The 18506-nt window shown below is 38.2% G+C and overlaps 2 protein-coding genes across 3 annotated transcripts in view; one reads left to right on the forward strand and one right to left on the reverse strand.

The window, feature by feature from the left end:
* Positions 1-5984, forward strand: part of dpysl3 (dihydropyrimidinase like 3) — a 32706-nt gene extending 26722 nt beyond the window's left edge. The window contains exons 12-14 of one of the 2 annotated variants that reach the window (XM_079247827.1): positions 804-983; positions 2676-2847; positions 5838-5984. In XM_079247827.1, the coding sequence (XP_079103953.1) occupies positions 804-983; positions 2676-2847; positions 5838-5932 (447 nt within the window). In that variant the 3' untranslated portion in view covers positions 5933-5984. The remainder of the gene's footprint in view (positions 1-803; positions 984-2675; positions 2848-5837) is intronic. The other variant, XM_079247828.1, reaches the window with a different exon arrangement.
* Positions 5985-16065: 10081 nt separating this feature from the next.
* Positions 16066-18506, reverse strand: part of stk32a (serine/threonine kinase 32A) — a gene marked incomplete at both ends in the record, with an annotated part of 70500 nt that continues 68059 nt past the window's right edge. Inside the window, 2 exons of the mRNA XM_079247578.1 lie at positions 16066-16177; positions 17307-17371. Of these exons, the coding sequence (XP_079103704.1) occupies positions 16066-16177; positions 17307-17371 (177 nt within the window). The remainder of the gene's footprint in view (positions 16178-17306; positions 17372-18506) is intronic.

The following is an 18506-nucleotide window of genomic DNA, read 5'->3' on the forward strand; positions in this document are numbered from 1 at the left end:
GTGTTTGGTTGCACAGTGTGCTGGGGAATGCTCTCCCTTTTTCTCTGCTGTCTCACAGTTTATCACTAAACCTGCATCTGGTCTGAATTGAGTGATGTTGTCAACATAAAAATCCACTGATGCATGAAAGACTATTTAGATACGCAGACAAGAGCAGGCAGCAACGCAGGCTCAAACTAACACACGCTCAGCTTAGATATGACATCATGTTTGGCACGCTGTGAGTTTTCGTTATGTCCTGTTCTGGCCTGAATTTGGACGGCTGCAGAAAACCGGGCCGTGTGCAGAGGAAATAAGCAACAAAGGAATGAGGGGAGGGAAGCATCACAAACAAATCGAGGAAAGAAAGTTTGCACTAGAGATATGGGAGGAGGATGGAAAGTGCATTAAGCCAAACGAAAAAAAATGCTGAGGAAGAGAATGAAGGGTTAAAAATGAAGAACATAACGGCAAGTAACTTGAAAGAGAAACATGAAAGAAGTTAGAGGACAAGATATAAAGCGGAGGGAGGAGGAGACACTGCAGGAAGGCCTGTGAAGGAGGGGCCGGCTGGATGATGGCAGCTGTTTGTGCATGCCAAACAGACAAGTGTAAGAACTGAAGTTACAAATGAGAAAGCATGAGACTGAGTGATTACGAAAGGGCAGACATATGACTCTATAATGTTTCAAAAGAATGATCTAAGCCCACATGACAAAGTAATCATTACTAAGCTTCAAAGTATGTCATGAATTACTTGTACATGTATTTAATTAGCTGCTGCAGCAAACTCATTTCCCCAAATGTATCAATGTTTATTTTAGGCTGCTGAGTACAACGTTTTTGAGGGCATGGAGCTCCGTGGAGCCCCCCTGGTGGTGATATGCCAGGGTAAGATCATCCTGGAAGATGGAAATCTTCATGTCACCTCTGGAGTGGGCCGCTTCATTCCTTGTTCTCCCTTCCCGGACTTCGCCTATAAGCGTGTTAAAGCCAGGAAGCAGGTAAATGCAAAGTCCTTCATCTGTCCAGTCTGTTATTTACAGCTTCACAGCTTTTATTTTGCTGCATTTTGTTGCTCCTCAGCACTAAACTGAACAGGAATTGCTGAACATAAAAAAAAAGTCCAAATAAAACCACATGTAAACAAGCCTTTCTGCACACAGTGGTTGTTGTGACAAATGCATTGCTAGGATATGCCACAGTGACCTCATAACACTAAAGGTATCACATAAATAGAAGCAAATATGTTGGGAAAAAGAATATTTGGTGCATAGAATTCCACAAGGGATGTTTGCAACGCATTCAGACAGATTACAGCGGGAGGAATGGAGGAGCTGTGGCCTTAACATTTGGTGAAATATGAGGGTTTGGTTTGTAGCAGATGTTGGGATGAAGGACAGAGGGATAGGGCAGTTATCAGGGATGTTGGGGAGATACTTTGAGCCTGACATCACCTTTCAAAGTTTAGACAAGAGGCATGTTGTACACAATAAGGTCCATATATTGCAGATGTTTTATAATTCTTTCAAATACATTTGCCAAAGTATGTTTTCTCAATTAAGATTAACAAGCATCTTGTGAGATACAGAGTACCAAAAGCCATCATGGAAAGTTGCTTTTATCACAGGAAGAGCCATTTAAGGAAGCTGGGGGGTTTAAAGGGACTTTCCTGGACAATGGTTTGCTTGTCGCTTAGCAGCCACATGTTGACTGCAAGATTCCAGGAAGTTACAGCAGGAAGCTCCATACTTCGTGTGCAGATTTTACAGCGTCTGTCCTCTGTCGTCACTGTTCTTTCTCTGTATTGATAAAGCAGATGGAAACTGGCGGAAGGCTGGTGATCATTTTAGAAAGGAAGCAACTCTGTGTGAAGTGTGCAGTCATCGTTGGAAAGGTTTCAACATACTATTAAAATGCACAAACTAATGTTTTAGTGAGATCAGCTATCACAATGCACTCATTGTAATTCTTAAGGACCACAAAGGTCAAACCTCAGACAGCTACAGTATGTCCAAAGTTAAGTAGCTGCACCACTCCAGGAAGAAGAAATTTTTTTTAAAAAAAGAGGAACATTTCCAGCTGTGTATCCAGGCTAAATTCAAAGCATGAGAAATGGTCCTTTTTAACCAGCACATCGACTCCTACTTTCGGCTCTCTTGGCATCGTTCTGCTGGCTCTAAAAATCTCATTTCCCTGCAATTTCTTAATTTGCAGCTGGCTGCTGATGAGAAAATGGAGCTCCAGTAACAGTGTGCTGTTTATCTTGGTTGCAGTTACTGTTATGCTTCCTTGGTTCACAGATGTCTCTTTTTAACTCTTGACAGAGTTTCCAAGACTCCACTGAGTCACGGCACTGACAGACAAACTGACGATGGCTTGTCCATTTGCAGCGTAGTTTCAGCATGATATGAAAGTGCAGATTAAACTGTACTTTGTGCCTTTTCTGCTCTAACCAATAAAAGGGTTTGATCACGCATTTCTATGCTTGTGAGCATGTGTTTGTGTGTTGACTTGAACATCTGGGACTATTTCTTCAAAGGAAATTCTCTGAATAATGCATTTTTCTTTTAGACAATAGCAATTGCACAAACAGTTGTGTAATATTTAGCATGTGCAGACTTTGTTATATGTAGTCAACCCAAATAAAACACATTATTTATTTCTCATTATTTTTTTCCCCTCATCACCTGTAGCTGGCGGTCCTGAGGGCAGTGCCCAGGGGAATGTATGATGGGCCTGTGTCCGAATTCTCCATGTCCCGCGGTGGCACCCCCTCGGCGTCTGCACGCACCTCTCCCACCAAGCAGCCTGTCAGAAACCTGCATCAGTCTGGATTTAGTCTAGCAGGTAACCCTGCACCATGCGGTGAGCCCAGTTTCTTAATAGAACAACCATCCTTGTATTCCCCATGTTTTGCTCCACCATCTCGACCCTTTGGTCTAAACTCAGTCTCCACTTGTAAAGTTAACAGTCATGTGTATCTTTGGCATGTTTTGATTCATTCCCAGCTATTGAGCATTAGATTATCTGACCAGTTTCATCTTGCTTACATATTTTGTGATGTACACCATGTGGCATGCTTTTGACTATCACATCTTATCTTACAAGACTCATAATTTTCTATTTTTTTATTGCATTTAAATACTTTGCCATAGAGTTAAATGATCTTTCTAAATAAAATCCTACAAAGTGTACTGTACGTTACCTTTGGCCCTCCAGTGATAGGTTCCAAGGACTGTGTTTAGATATTGAGGATATTTTGCTTGCAGTTTGACCTCACCGGAGTCATTTAAGTGGTTCTGAGAGAAATCTGTCATTTCATGGTTTAACAGGTCCATCCTGATAAGAGTGTTCTCTATAGGGTGATCATGCTCCCATCCTCAGGCCTGAATGATACAAGATGGCATGGTTCCTGTATCCTGATGATTACCACTTAACTCACAGGTGTCAAACTCCAGTCCTCGGGGGCAAGTATCCTGCAGGTTTTTTGTTGTCTCCCTGCTCCAACAAACCTGGCCCAAATGAATGAATGGGTTGACAAGAAGCTGTTGCATCCATTTGATTTGAATCAGGTGTGATGCATTGGTGCAGGGAAACAACAAAAACCTGAGTTTGGCACCCCTGACTTAACTGAACACCTATTTGGGATTTTGGACAGTTTTGAGAGACAGCACTCTTATCAGAGATAGACTCAGCTAGTCATGGCTTCTGTTTTAGCCACTCTCGTTTCTGATTACATCACTTTTATGCTCAACAAAATAAATACAGAACCAGATGAAAGTGTCCAAACTTGGCTGAGGCTGTTTATGAATAATGTACACTCACTGGTCAGGGAGTATATTTGGAAATGTGTTTTTACTCTACTTGATAAATTACTGCTATTGTTTGAGTTTCCTCACTCAGTGAAATGAGTCATTCCTTTTAATCATCTCTAAAAAATGTGTGTTAGCCCCCCCCCCCTTAAATGATAACCTTTGTTACTAAACCTAAAAACTCCCAAATTAAATCGCTTCAATAGCTTTGACCTTTGATTACAGCTTCTTTGATAGATTAAACTACAGTAAAAACAACGTTTTCTGACAGTTGCTCCTATTGAAAGTCATGCTGGGTGAAATTTGGCTTAAGGCTTTAAACGTAACATTTGAGTCCAGACATCTGGACACGGTCTGTTAGGAAGGCCTAACTAATGTGAGGGATCACAATAGTGTTTTTGTTCCATTCTGCAGAGCAGCAGAGTGACAGTGTGATTGGGCCCATATGTCAGATCATCAAAGGATTATCTTAGAATTAGACAACAAATGCTCAAAATTATATTAATCACTTCAGTAAACAGTGATACTTAATGTATGTGGAATAATCATGTACCTGATTCTCATTGTTTCCACTGTTTTACTGTCAGACGCAGCAACCACTTTTAATTCTGTCCTCCTTGACAAACTAAATAAGTCCATATGTACACCTAAATCAGTTGTAAGAGCTTTAAAGGAAGTCATACCAAACCACTGCTGTGTTTACTATAGTTCCACCAGTCTTTTTTAATACAGGTAGTAATTTAATTGGTGATAACTGAGTTTAAAGTTTGTAAAACAGTGTTTGACCTTTGGCAATATTGAGTGACCTGCCTTTACAAGCGTAGCTGATGCAGTACTTCACTGAAGAGGAAAAAAAGTGACCTTCCGTGGAAAGAATTTCCAAATTTTGAGTACATTTTGAGGGGAGTGAGACTACTCCTTATTTTTTCCCAGCCTTTGTAATAGCTATGTGCTTGTACATTCTTGTGTGTACACATATGTTTGCATGCTCTGAGAATGTGAGTCCTGTCTGTTTTAGCTTTCCTAGGCTACCTCCTGCAGAGTTGATTTACTTGTCTGGATGGAGATGGGAAGGATTGTTTGAGTAGAATCAGTGCATCATAGGCTGACATCATTCCACTTTCCATTTAAATGCTCAGTGATCACTGGTTTCTGCAGACGATCTGGCTCATTCTTCGGAAACATTATTCTTTATGTCAAACTTGAGCATCTTTTGTTAACATTTCAGCTACCCCCATACAGCACAGTCTGCCAAAATTTACTAGACATGTCAATTTAATGGCACTTGTTAGATGTAACAGATAATGATGTCTTTAAATCCTCCACTGCCTGGAAATTAATTATATGAGTGTTCAGTGATAATTAATGTGTGACTTGATGGCATGAGAGCTATTATCTGTTGCGCAAAAATGAAACACTTGGCAAGTGATGACATTAGTTTCAAGAAGGGGAAGGGTTGCGAGATTCTTATTTTATGAATACAATTTCCATTAATCAAAGCAACACACTGCATTTCTACTGTAGCAACGGATGTGCAGCAAGTTTAGTTCATTTGCTGAATAATTTGTTTAAGCATGTTATCTTTTAGAGCTTTAAGAGGTTCATAATATCGGTAAAGTTCACATTTAACTATTTACTAACAAGGAAATTCTGACAACCTAAATGTTCCCCAAAGACAATAGTTTACTCCTGACATGCCTGACTGATATGTTTACTCTCAATTGGATTAATTAAAAATGCACAATCGGCATAATGAAACTGATCACTGCCGAAATGATTGATCAGGTATGTCACTTCCTGTCTGCCAAAACTGCCACATTCAAACTACCTCTACTTAAATCTGGTATGAAAATCTTCTCTGTCACGTTTGTTGAATAGAGGCAGAAACCAGTTGGAAAAGCGAGGCAGGAATTGGTCTTCAGCCAAGGAATCAAGTTTTTCTGCATTTGGGAAAAACTTGACCTCATTTTTTTTTTTTTAATTTGCTAATTCTCTGTTCTTTTCCCATGTAATACACTCTTATCTTTCTGTCCCCTTGCCCAGGTCCTCCTACTCCAGATGAAGTCCCCATCAGGCCTGCTGGCCGTCGTATTGTAGTGCCCCCTGGTGGCCGTTCCAACATCACGTCTCTCAGCTAGACACCAGGAGTTCGAAGGGACGTTCCCAGAATAAAACAACCAGAGTGCAAGATTGTGGGGTGGGGGGGGGGGTTCAACGGGAACAGGACGGAGGAGATGCAGAAGACCATGATTAGTTAAATTTCTAAAAAAGCAAAACACTGAATCCTCATGCCTTACCTGTCACAATGCTACTATGCCCAGAGGAGAATTGTATCCCTTTTCCTTGAGAGAGCTGAAGTGGTCAGGAATTACCACATAAGCACATCACACCACACCGAGTTTGCCTCATCTAAAACATCTTCCTCTTGGTACTGTGGTCATGTCGGAATACATGAGTAAATCTTCGCATCATCACGTTAAACCAAGACAGAAAGCAAACTTTGTTCTCAAAGGAAAACGGATATTGATTTTCTCTAAATTATGCTGTTGTTCTTTCATCCTGTTTGGCTTTCAATGTCACCCCCCCTTTTTCAGTAGCCTGCTTTTCTCCATAGTCAGCAAAACCTAACACTAGAACCCGCATTAGCCAGGAATTACCATGCGGTACCATTCATTAGCTCTAGGTGGCATTGTATATATGGTAGATGTAATGTAGCTTTGTGAATGATGTTGTTGCAGCCTGTTTGGGTTTACTGGACCAAGCAAAATGTATTTATCAATTCTGAGAGAGGGAGGGCTTTTGGACATGGACCTGCATGGGCCACATTGATAGGGGCGACGTGATCCATGTTCCTTTTCCACCTCCACCTCTCAGGCGTTTGATGAGTACCATTTCCATGATATACTGTACTGGTTATTGATGTTTTAAAAGAAAACAAAAGACGATAAGACACATCTGCTTAAAGAAGTGGAGACAAAAGAATAGAAAGAGGAAGTATAACAAGCATTTTACTATTCTTTATTCCCCAAAAGGTTTATGTCAGTTTATATTTCCTGCACTTCATCATTGCTGCGTAAGAACATTGCAAGAAACCGTCCTTTGCATTTGCTTCCGGTGCTCCTATAATCCTAAAATTATTATCATGGCAGATAGAAAAGATGAGAATTGGATCAGAATTCAGAAAGAATTAACCGTCCCTTGTTAGCGTAACTTTACCTTGGAATGAAGAGCTTTATAACTCAGAAAGCTCTACAAAGATGAAACGCAATGACATGTTTAAAAAAATAACAAAAGCCTGCTTTCAGATAACAGCGCTTTAAGTGACCTCCAGCTTTACGTTTTCATTCCTAACCAACTGGGCTCTCATATGAGGACAGGAGGAAGACCACCATTCCCTTGTCACTGCGGCACAGCCTTCTTATAAAACAATCAGTTTATCCAACATCAGCCGTGAAAACAAGCGTGCCTAACACTGATCATGTTGGTGGGGAGGAGAGGGAGTGCATTAAAGCTTTTTTTTATGTGTCTGCTGTTTCCTGATAAGGCAGAGGATTGTAGTGCAGTAAGGGAAGCTGTTATTATTCTGTTGTTGCCCCCTTGTGGGGGAATGTTTGAAAGAAACCCTTTTTCTATTCGGCAGACTGAGGCAGGCACAAGCAGTGGTTTGATGTATTTATGTTGACAACCGTTGTTACTGTTTTTATGTTTCTTTTTTTTACTGTTATATCAAGACCCAGAGATGGCAGGTCATACATAAGGTGCGGAAGTATGAATTTGTTTCCTGAATAAACATGAGTTGCAACTGAAGTCTCTTGTTCCATATCTGTGTTACACCTCGAGACACACACCATGAAGTCTTATGTCAGCAACAGACTAAGAAATAGTTACCTCTGCCAAGGAGGTTATGTTTTATTTACCCATTTATCTGGCATTTGTTTGTTTGTCTGTTTGTGTTCAAGCTAACTCAAAAAGTTATGGACAGATTTTCATAAAATTTTCTGGAGTTTTTGGAAATGTGAAAATTAAGAACTGATTTCATTTTTGATGAGACCCCCCTGACTGCGGGGTACTCTGGCTGGGGCCCCCCTCTGCCACCTCCTAGGTGGCTGCGTGGTTGGCTCAGGGACGAGATGGTTGGGGTCTGTGCTTGTAGGTGGCTTCTGGTTACCCGGGTCTCAGGGTCCTTCTGGCCTGCCTCTTGCCTTGTGTGGGCGGGGTCACTTTGGCATGATTACTCTTCTCTGAAGACGTTCTGCTCCGTATGTTCTGCATGTGACACAGTCACTGAGTCATCCTGCAGGTTTATTTATACATATAAAACTCCTCTCTCACCCACCCCTCCCATCTCCCCAGGGTAGGGCGGGTGACTGTTCATCTCTCAAGCTCGGTTTTCTACCACAGTCCTGGGAGCTTGAGGGTCCTGCACAGTGTCTTAGCTGTCCCTAGGACTGCACTTTTCTGGGCAGAGATGCCTGATGTTTCACCAGGTATCTGATGGAGCCACTTCTCCAGTGTGTGGGGGACACGGCCCCCAGTGCTCCAATCACTATGGGTACAACTGTTGCTTTCCCCCTCCAGGCCTTCTCCAGTTCTTCCTTGAGGCCTTGGTACTTCTCCAGATTCTCATGCTCCTTTTTCCTGATATTTCCATCATTGGGGATGAATATATCGATCACTACGTCTTTCCTCTGCTGCTTATCCATGATCACCATGCCAGTTGGTTGGCCACCACCATTTTATCTGTCTGGACCTGAAAGTCCCAGAGGATCTTAGCCCTCTCATTTTCCACCACCTTGGGGGAGTTTCCTACTGGGACTTAGGGGGCTCCAGTCCATATTCTGCACAGATGTTCCTGTACACTATGCCAGCTACTTGGTACTACTACTTGATGCTCCATGTATTCTTTGCCTGCCAGTATCTTGCACCCTGGTGTGAGGTGCTGGATTGTTTCAGGGGCTCCTTTGCATAATCTGCACCTGGGATCCTGCCTGGTATGGTAGCCTCAATCGTGCTGGTGCTCAGGGCCTGCTCCTGTGCTGCCATATTTCTCTCTCTCTCTCTCTATATATATATATATATATGTATATCTATCTATCTATCTATCTATCTATCTATCTATCTATCTATCTATCTATCTATCTATCTATCTATCTATCTATCTGTCTGTCTGTCTGTCTGTCTGTCTTTTTATATATATATATATATATATATATATATATATATATATATATATATATATATATATATATATATATGCAGTATAAGTATATGTGTATGCAGAAAAAAAGCATTTTCATCTTCCTTACAACTTTATATACTGTAAATTTAGTATCTTTTGTTGTGCAAGTGGCAAAATATTTATTTATTTATTTATTTATTTTTTATCAACTTTAGCTTGGTCATCAACATTCTACTCAGCATGTCCTAAAAATTGAAACCAGCTAATAATGTCTCTCTTGACTTGTCATCAGTCATCCTTATCTGACTGGGAACTCTATATCGTCATGGAAATCTTGGCTGTACAACAGGAATGTTGGCTCTTAGTTGCTCACATTCTTTCTCCTCTAGTTCTGGTCTCATGACAGTCAAGGTCAACTCAGTCAAAAAACTCTTAAGAACAAACACATTAGAATTCTATACAAAAATACATTAACTAATAAATTTGATTCTTGGTTCCTTTGGGCTCTTTCTAATCCAGATTTTAGCTCCTTTCCTTTGCACATTAGGTGTCCTGCAGTGGCTAGGATAGTAAAGTTAGTCCATTATTAAATTTTCCCTCTTTTTATTAAGAGCAATTCTCTAACACAGCCTTATTCCCAAACAATTTGCCATGGTAACATAACAGGTCGTGTTTACATGCTCTTTCCCTCCAATTAAAATGGGAGAGACAAAAAAAGAAAAAATTATAGTAATTAAAATACAAGAAGTTTACCCTTTGAAAATGAAGTAGATAAATACAACATTTCCACCCTGTTATTTTTTTCTCTGCCTGACAAGCAACATTGATGGCCACCAGATATGACGGTGATAAACTTATGTGTAATTAGCCCAGAATTTATATAAACCATATTAATGCTGCTTTAGCCTCATTTCAACCCATCTCCAAATCGTTCTGTCACTCTATCTTCAACACCAGATGTTCAGTGTGTTGGCCAACAACACTTCATTATGTGGATTGGAGGATGTGGGGCTCAAACCACCAACCCTTTGATTAGTGGGTGCTACCTCCGACACCTGAACCACAGCCATCCTGTATCTCTCACTGGATCTTATTTCTGTCTCGTGGTCTTATTCGACAGGGTGACTAAATAATAGTCTATGTACTGTATATTTCTCACATATTCACACCAGTCCCAGTTTTAGCTTAGTTTGGTTTTAATTCTTATAGTATTTTTTCTTTTTGTAGTCTTGTCTCTCCTTGCGTGCTAACTTCCTGGTTTCTTCCATTATATCATTTGATTTCCATTTTCATTTCAGCTAAATTAAAATTTTTAAGGTCTTTGCAGGCTTTTGTCTTGGGGTTTAAAAATGTGTTGCTTATGTAGCTAGTTATTAGCAAATAGCATTAGCTGCTCTTTGATTTTTTTTTCTGTCAACGGTCAACATTAGCAGAATGAAACTAAACAAACAAAATTTGCATGTTTTGTTATTTTACACTGGTTAAATGTGATGCTTTTTACAATCAAGCATATGTAACATTCACCTTAAATAAAGAAAAAAACCCCACTCAGTTATACCATGTACTGCTAGGGAAGATAATTAGCCCTAAACAGCATTTCCTGTTCCTGGGAATTTCACAGTTAAGCCTCTGTTCATAAAATTTCCAGTAACACTAAATTAATTTCTACCGCTACTATACCATAGGCCATTATGTATCTAAACAAGTAACAATGGGGTGTACTTAAAGAGAAATGGATATAAAATGGCATACAATGAGGTATGATGCTGCAGTTCAGATAAGTGTTTAATCCCTGCAGAGAAAATCTTGCTTCTAACAATGTTTGAGTCTTACTTGGTATGGATTAGACACGCCTTAGTCTCAGTTTTATTGATGAGTTCCATCGATAAAACTGGGAAAGGTCCAAAACAAACTGCATCTCTGCAACTAGAACAATAATTTCATCCATCCACTCCCTCACTGTTCTGAATTTGGGAACACTGGGAATAATGGAAATCTTTAAGTGCGTACATAACTAAAACATCTTTTTAAAACTTGCTGAGGTTTGCTGCATATCTGTCGATGTTCGATAAGATCTGACAGCATTTACCAGCTGAAAATCCCTTCTCCCATTCAGCGATTAATGTGGAAAAGTGCTGCCTCAGCTTAGTCTGCTGTGGAAGAGAGCAGGGACAGTACCCTCTAGGTGACCTAGAGAAGTTGTGATCCTCAATGTGTAAACTGTGGATAAGTGTGGGGAACAAAGGGGAACAGGAAAAGCAATCCAAACGACCAGCACTTCTTTCCTTTTGATTGATGTAGTAAACATATGTTGCTTGCTCATGTTTTTGATTAAGCCACTCTTCTTTTTCTACACTGTAATAGGTAATGTAATCTTCCTGTCAGTTACTTGTAGTACTACCAGCCATCCAACCCTAGGGGGCAGCATTATATTAAGGCACGTGGAGAATAGCCAGCATTGCACATTCAAGTTTTTCCCATTACACCAATAATTATATTAATTAAGTGGGGCACCCCCACTTATTTACCACTCTGCATGAGGATTCAGAATAAGGAACACAATGAAAGAAAGCACAACTCACAGCCACATTGGTTCAGAAAAAGAAAATTATTATTTAAGGCACACCTCAATGGTTTAAGCTCCAACACATTAGATTACAGTAAACTCACAGTGACAACTAAAGAACAACAGAACCCAAACAGCAGTCAGATTCAGGTGTTTAACAATTCTGTTCCCAAACTGCATTATTCTTTGCAATGGATATTTATTTTTGACTAACATAAAGGGTATTACCTGGCCTAGATACTATTTTTATTCCTTATAACATGCCCCATCATACCAGGTATACCATCTATCAGCCCACTCCCTGTAACTATCCCATTAATGTGTGTAGGGAGCCACCTTTGGATCTGCTAAATTACATCAGTGACAACAATAACAGCAACACAAAAGAAAGTCCAAACGTACCAATTATTAATAGAAAAGTGACAACACTTATTAATTTAGAGAGTGAAATATAGCTTAAATGTAATTACAAGAGATACTATGCTTAAGAGGAGTAATTCACATTAGGTTTTGATAAGATCCAGGTCAGTAGAGCAATGAGGCATTTATAGAAATCACATATTTTACTAGCTGTGGAAAAGAGATCAAATTCTTATTATGTACATATATAGGGTTCTGCTTTGTTATGTATATCATATAAGGCATCCCTCTGCGAGCTACAGAGGCAAGTGTTGTTTTTCAGACTGTGTTTTTGATCAAGTCTAATCTCATAGCAAGATTAAGGGGTGTTGCTCTGCCTTGCAGTTATTTGTCTGGTGAAGAAATCTTGTTTAAATGCTGAATACCACAGCAATGTTTTTGCAGACAAATGGAAAATTCTTGTGTCAACTAGTGGCACATACTAAATGTAAATTGTTGTGATTATAACACAAGAGAGGAAAGACATTAACACATTTGACAAAAACAAATTTTCTGTAGACAGCAACCAAAAATATAATCTGGTCAAGGCTTAATCCACATCTATAAAACCATCCCTAAGGGGAAAAGTATTCATTCACAGCTAAAGACTTTCTTCTTTCATTTTTTTTGTCTCTGTGCATAATTGCTACAATTAATGAAGAAGCATGTACAAAGCGAGGTTCAGTGCAGAACATAAACATCGACCTTTTCTATTTAAAGTCCAAGTTGGCATTTGCAGATTGAGGCAAAAGTTTGTCTAAAATGTCAATAGTTTTCTGAGAAGTTTGTCAAAATTCACTTAAAACGTACCCTTCCTTAGTTTACCTAAATCAATTTTGATAGCTTTTAATAAACAGCTTCATGTAAACTTTCAAGAATGGGCATCAAAATTGGATTTTACACCCATTGTTTGTGTAGCTGCATTAAAAATGCTTGAACCTAAACCTTCCACAGACCAAAACAACTTTCAAGAGAACTTTTGCTCAAATCTGCCACTGAAATATCAAATATTATACGCTTATCATCATTGTTAGCTTAACTAGCAAAGCTAGGCACAGTGATCACTACCACCATGTATCTAATATGATAAAGTGAGCCATTCCTGTTTAAGCCTATAGTCGGTTCTATTAATTCAGTCTTAGATAAATCTCAGGGTTTGGGCTTTAAAAAAAAAACCAAAGGGCCTAATTTTTCTAATGAAACACATGTTTCATTGTTAGGACAACCCCCATTTTTGTGAAAAAAAAAAAAAAAAAAAAAAGGAAAAAAGGAAAATTTCCTAAAATCCAATGCAAATTTTACTGTAATTTAATTATTCAGTCCAGAAAAAATATTTTCAGTGTCTTCACTGATCCCCATCTTGTTTTTTTTCTTTTAATTCAACAGTACAAACAGGGAAGAATTGGGATTAATTCATGATTGTTACTGTTTTATCATTCTTTCAATTCACTTTGTTAATTGGTTTTAACTGAGGATGTTTTACTGAGAATTAAGTCTCCATTTTCCTTGCTAGTTGTAAAATTTTAGCTGCTTGGTTAGCCACAATGGTTGATGACTGTTTCTCCTATTATTGTGTAAAATAATTTTCAAAAATTTTCAAAATAAAAGAACCCTAAACAAAAGCTGACTAAATGATGGGCTAAATGGGTTGAGGCCTTTAATCTAGATAACTAGAAGCTATCGGAGAGCTCTCAGCTGTGTAGTGAACACTTTGTTGGTGTCCAAAAATGAAATAAAAAATTGTAAGTTTCTTGGTATGTTGAATGTGGTTGAATATTAACAGATTAAACCTTCATAAATGCACGATGATGATGACAATTTCAGTGTTAAGGACTTATTCATTGTGGTGTCAATAAAGAGTTATAAAATAGCAATGTCTCCTCCCTCCTCACAGTCATTGTAACGTTAACCCTCAAATATAACATCGTGACATTCCTTAATTCTTACACTGCCTCAACATTGTTTGTTCTACCTATTTTTTAAACTCACCTGTGACATAAAAAGGAAATAATTTGTTTGGGGCACTTTCCACAGCTCAAGGTCTGATATCCATCCTTCCACAAAATATTTACAAACCTCTGAAGAGCTGAATGCTTTTAATTTCTGCACCTGTGACATGTGGCTATGGACTGTCTTGGTCATAGTAAATGAGGCGCTAAGCTGAATTAGGTAGCAATATCTTTGCCAGTTGTAAGTTTGAAGGTTTGTAAACCTGGATTTTGGAAAATTATACAGGTATTGAGCACCAACAAGCACACATTTTTCATTATATTGCTGTCTGACCTGACCTAGCTGTTAAAGTCTTATTAATAAAGCAGGGAATGATTTGGCTTCTCCTTTATTTGTCCGAACTTCTAATCAGACATCTTCCTCTATGTTGCTCCTGGAGGTTCCCCTGACTGAACGTGTCTCCAGGAGGGATCAATCTTTTTCAGTTTTGCCCCAAAATTATGGAATGAGCTCTTTTTAGTCATCTGATGTCATCAGTTTCGGATTTTACTCATAACTCACTTCTTGACATTGGCGTTTAGCTCTAAGATGATTTTTTAAAATTGGGTAAATTTTCATTTTTTGAAATTTTATATAATTTAATGAATATGTTTTTTTAAATAGTTTTTTGTTTGTTTGTTTTTTTTTTTAAATAATTTTTTTCCTGTCATCTACTTTTCTTTACATTTGTTCAGAGATTTTGGGCAACACTCACTATTTTTAAATGTGCTTTACCAATACACCAGAACTTGAACTTGACCACATAAGGGCTGAACTGGTTAAGAAAGTGTTAAGTCTGCTAACATCATCCTCAATGGGAAAAAAAGTTCATTAATAGCCATTCGATAATAGCTGCTTAACTTTGCTCTCACAACACGGCGTAACAACAAAGTGACGCCACTTATTGTGGTCCATATGGCTTCTTACTTGATTATGATGTTTTGAAAAATGGCTGAACACTGTGTTGAACAAAAACAACTTTAAATGGTTCTCTTCAGGCATAGCGGCATGGTTTAGACCCCCATGAGACACCACCTGAAGACTTAAAGGTTGCCACACATAAACAGTGGTTTTTGTCCTTGACATATTAAGATTTAAAAAAACGTCCTGTGCAATGTGGATGATGAAAACCGAACTTCTTTAAAGTTTTCCACTGATAGATTTTTTTCAGCTCTTATTGAAGATTTGAACGTATCTCGGCACATACTGAGCCAAAATTCATCGTTAAGTGGATGCTTCTTTTATATCCAATCCTGACGCTCTCATCTTGTACCATCTGCAGGTTAATCTACTAGAGCTGATTTTTCTTTAATCTGTGCCCTTTGTTTATTTTTATTTTCTTGAGTTTTGCTGGAATCAATTTTTCTATTTTTTAATGTTTTTTCCAAGGAAAATGATGCTGATGATGTTCCTCATTAAACACTGAAAATATTTTATTTAGACTTGTCTGTTTAAAAGGTTTAACTAAACAAATTGTATTTATGTTTTTATAGCATTTTAGAAAACTCTACAACTTTTCAAGAAATTATGTTTATACTTCTGCCATGCACACTATAGTATGTAGATGTTATCACCTTGATTACTCTAGTTATTGTGTTCTGTAACTGTACAATTTGAGTAACCACAATTAACAAGTAGATTCTTTTCCTAAAAGTTGGGGTCATATCATTCAGTTTCAGACTCAGCTTAGCAGGTGTGCCATTTTCTTCTTTTTGGCAAAGATTCGTTTTTTTTTTTTCTTACTTGAGCATGCTGCCCAGAGTAGAAGCTGAGCAGACAAAAGAGCACCAGAGTAAATATAAAGGAGGATGACATGTGTGACACACAGCTGAAAGTTAATCCTTTTGGTGACAGCAAAGCAAAAACTCGACTTTGACATGACTGCTGCACAAGGAGTCCATTTCACAGCTCTGATTTTTTTTTTTTTTTAACAATGCGGCTTTTGTGAATAAATGGTGATGCACAAGTGCATACAGTGCTGCTTTTGTAATTGTAGAGGCTACTTAGGAGTGCAGTAACATAGACAACCAGCAGTGAGTGTATGTGCTGATAGAACTGTAGGTTTCTGGATGTAACTGGCTGAGCTACAAGCTGTAGGCAGGTGCAGATAATGAGGTGGGGATCGGGATGGAAGAGGCCTATCCTGATAAATAGGCCGCTGGCTCAACATTGTTGTTCTGTCCATCTTCTATTGCCTTATTCTTCTCAGTCACAGTTAGCTCTGAAGAGTCCACCATTACTTTTCTTGACCTGTGGATTAAAGAACAAATCTTATTAATTTTGGACAAATTTGAATAGATGAAGGAAATCAATGTTGCTCAATAAGAAACTGCATCAGTAGATGATTTTAACTTTATTTTTTATCAGTGTATTTTTGTCATGTTGAATGTCACTTTATTATTGGGATGTATAAAGTTAATTGGTAACTTTGGCAACATTTAATCTTTTCACTCTGTTCTTGTTTTAATAATAATTCACATCTGAGCCTACTTTGGTCCAGTTCCGGGATGGACTTGGAAGAACAGATTTTTATTGGTATTGTAAGAAAAGACACCCTGGCCCTGTTATGCAGATTCAGGCCAGAACTTGTGCGGGCTCCGAGCCGAATGGTTTCTGTTAACTGGGTATTTGTCATATTTGGTAAAACTGTCACAATGTCCTGACAATAATTCATGCAGCAGAGGCTGAAAAAGGGGAGAAAAAGGAAAATCAAATGCCAAGAATCTGCCATGTCCCAGTGAAAAGGACCATGTAGAGTCAGAAATCTCTAGCTGATGTCAATCTCCTGTTGCCATGGATATAATCCCCAAAAAGATTTGCATTTTGAGTTTGAGCGTTTTTATTCTTTCACCATTCCTTTCTACTTCATTATAGTTTGCAAAATTAAAAATGAATTGTTGCTGTAAAATCATAAACACCGTTCTTGACTCCAAAATATCTTGAATAGTCCATTTAATACCATGGAACAATTAAAAAAAAAAAAAAAAAAAATTAAATATGTTTTGCAGTGTATGAAATGTATCTTTTCAACAATTATCCAAACCTTTTCAGGTCAGAGTTATTTTCTGAAATGCTTATATTTACACATGTAAGTATATATTTGGTATGTCATTCTGTATTGATGTCTTATAGACAGATATTAGAAGGTATGCTTATCCTAATGAGGTTGTTTTGTTGCTGTCAAATTGCTTATTAAAATTATCTTTTTTATTAATTCAGTGATATCTCCTTTCTTGATAAATGAACTTTACCATTTACTTTAACTTATGCAAAACAGCAAAAACAGTTTTTATTTTTTTCTACTAATGCAATTGTTTGTGCATTAATGTATTAATGTCAGGTTGGAAAGGTTGCAGGGCAGGTCATGGAGCTTTCTTACTTTTCTCTATTGAAGACAATGAAGTCTCTCTGGACATTATCCAGTCGCTGCTGCAACTGCCCATTCTGGAGGAGAGAGAAAAAAAAAAGACAAAGATAAACAACTTAGAAATGACTGGCATTTGGAGAGAAAAAAGAAATGATTAAATCAGGACCAGCCAGTCATCATCACTCTTTTCCATTTTTGGACTAATTACATTGTTTTGATGTCACTGATATTTTAATAATTAGGGATAGAACATCTTTTATTGTCATTAAAAATACAATAGTACAGTGCAAACTACTGAGATACAATGGATTGCACATAGAGTAATGTTCTGTACCCACTGCATTCATCATCATATCAGTTTATGCACCTTTAATAAGAAGCTAGTTGAGAAAATTGACCTGACTTTGGAGGACACTTGCTCAGATGTCTCCACCTGCTTTGCATATTTGGCTCACTTCATCACATGAGTGCCTCAGGCTGTGTCACCCAGGGTTGTCCTAACACCAATGTAGTACCAAGACAAGTAAACAGGTGCTTTCTCACCCGAGGGGAGGCAACAAAGACAGAGATCATAAAGACTCATCATGTCATTATCACATTGTACTTTATCAAAGAAAGGAACTACAATAACATTTAAGAATAAAAGCTATTATTACTTTTACATCTCAGAGGGTCATTCAAATTCCAATATTAACTCTCCCCAATTGACAAAACTTTTTTTCTCAGTCTTAAAACTCCATTAAATCTACCAAACCTGTATAAGAACATCTAAGGAAAGTCTTTTGATTCCCCAAAAGATCAAACGTAATTCCTACACGAACATGTGGCTAATTCCTCCGGAGGCTCGGACTGCAAAATGGCGACACAGAGCCCAGAATTGTCTGTCACATAGCTCAATAGAGTGGTTCTGAACAGGTTCTGTAGTAGCAGGGAAATTATCCAAAAGATACCAAATCATATCAGAGAGATTGTTATAGCAGCAAAGTGGAAAAATGAGGGGATTAAAAAGTCTTGCATGTATAAGTGATAGAAAGTTAAGACATCTAAAGCCTCTCTGTGTTTAGCATTCATCTCGATTGCAGGTAAGCTTTTAGGAAACCCTCACTCCAGTAAAAAAACAGAAGAAAAACCAGATCAACATTAAGATCATAAAGATCCTGACAGAGACTTTGAGAACATGGTGTACTTGGGATGTAGACTGCAGAAAGGACA

This window comes from Telmatherina bonti, assembly GCF_933228915.1.
Source record: "Telmatherina bonti genome assembly, chromosome: 10".
NCBI lineage: Eukaryota > Metazoa > Chordata > Actinopteri > Atheriniformes > Telmatherinidae > Telmatherina > Telmatherina bonti.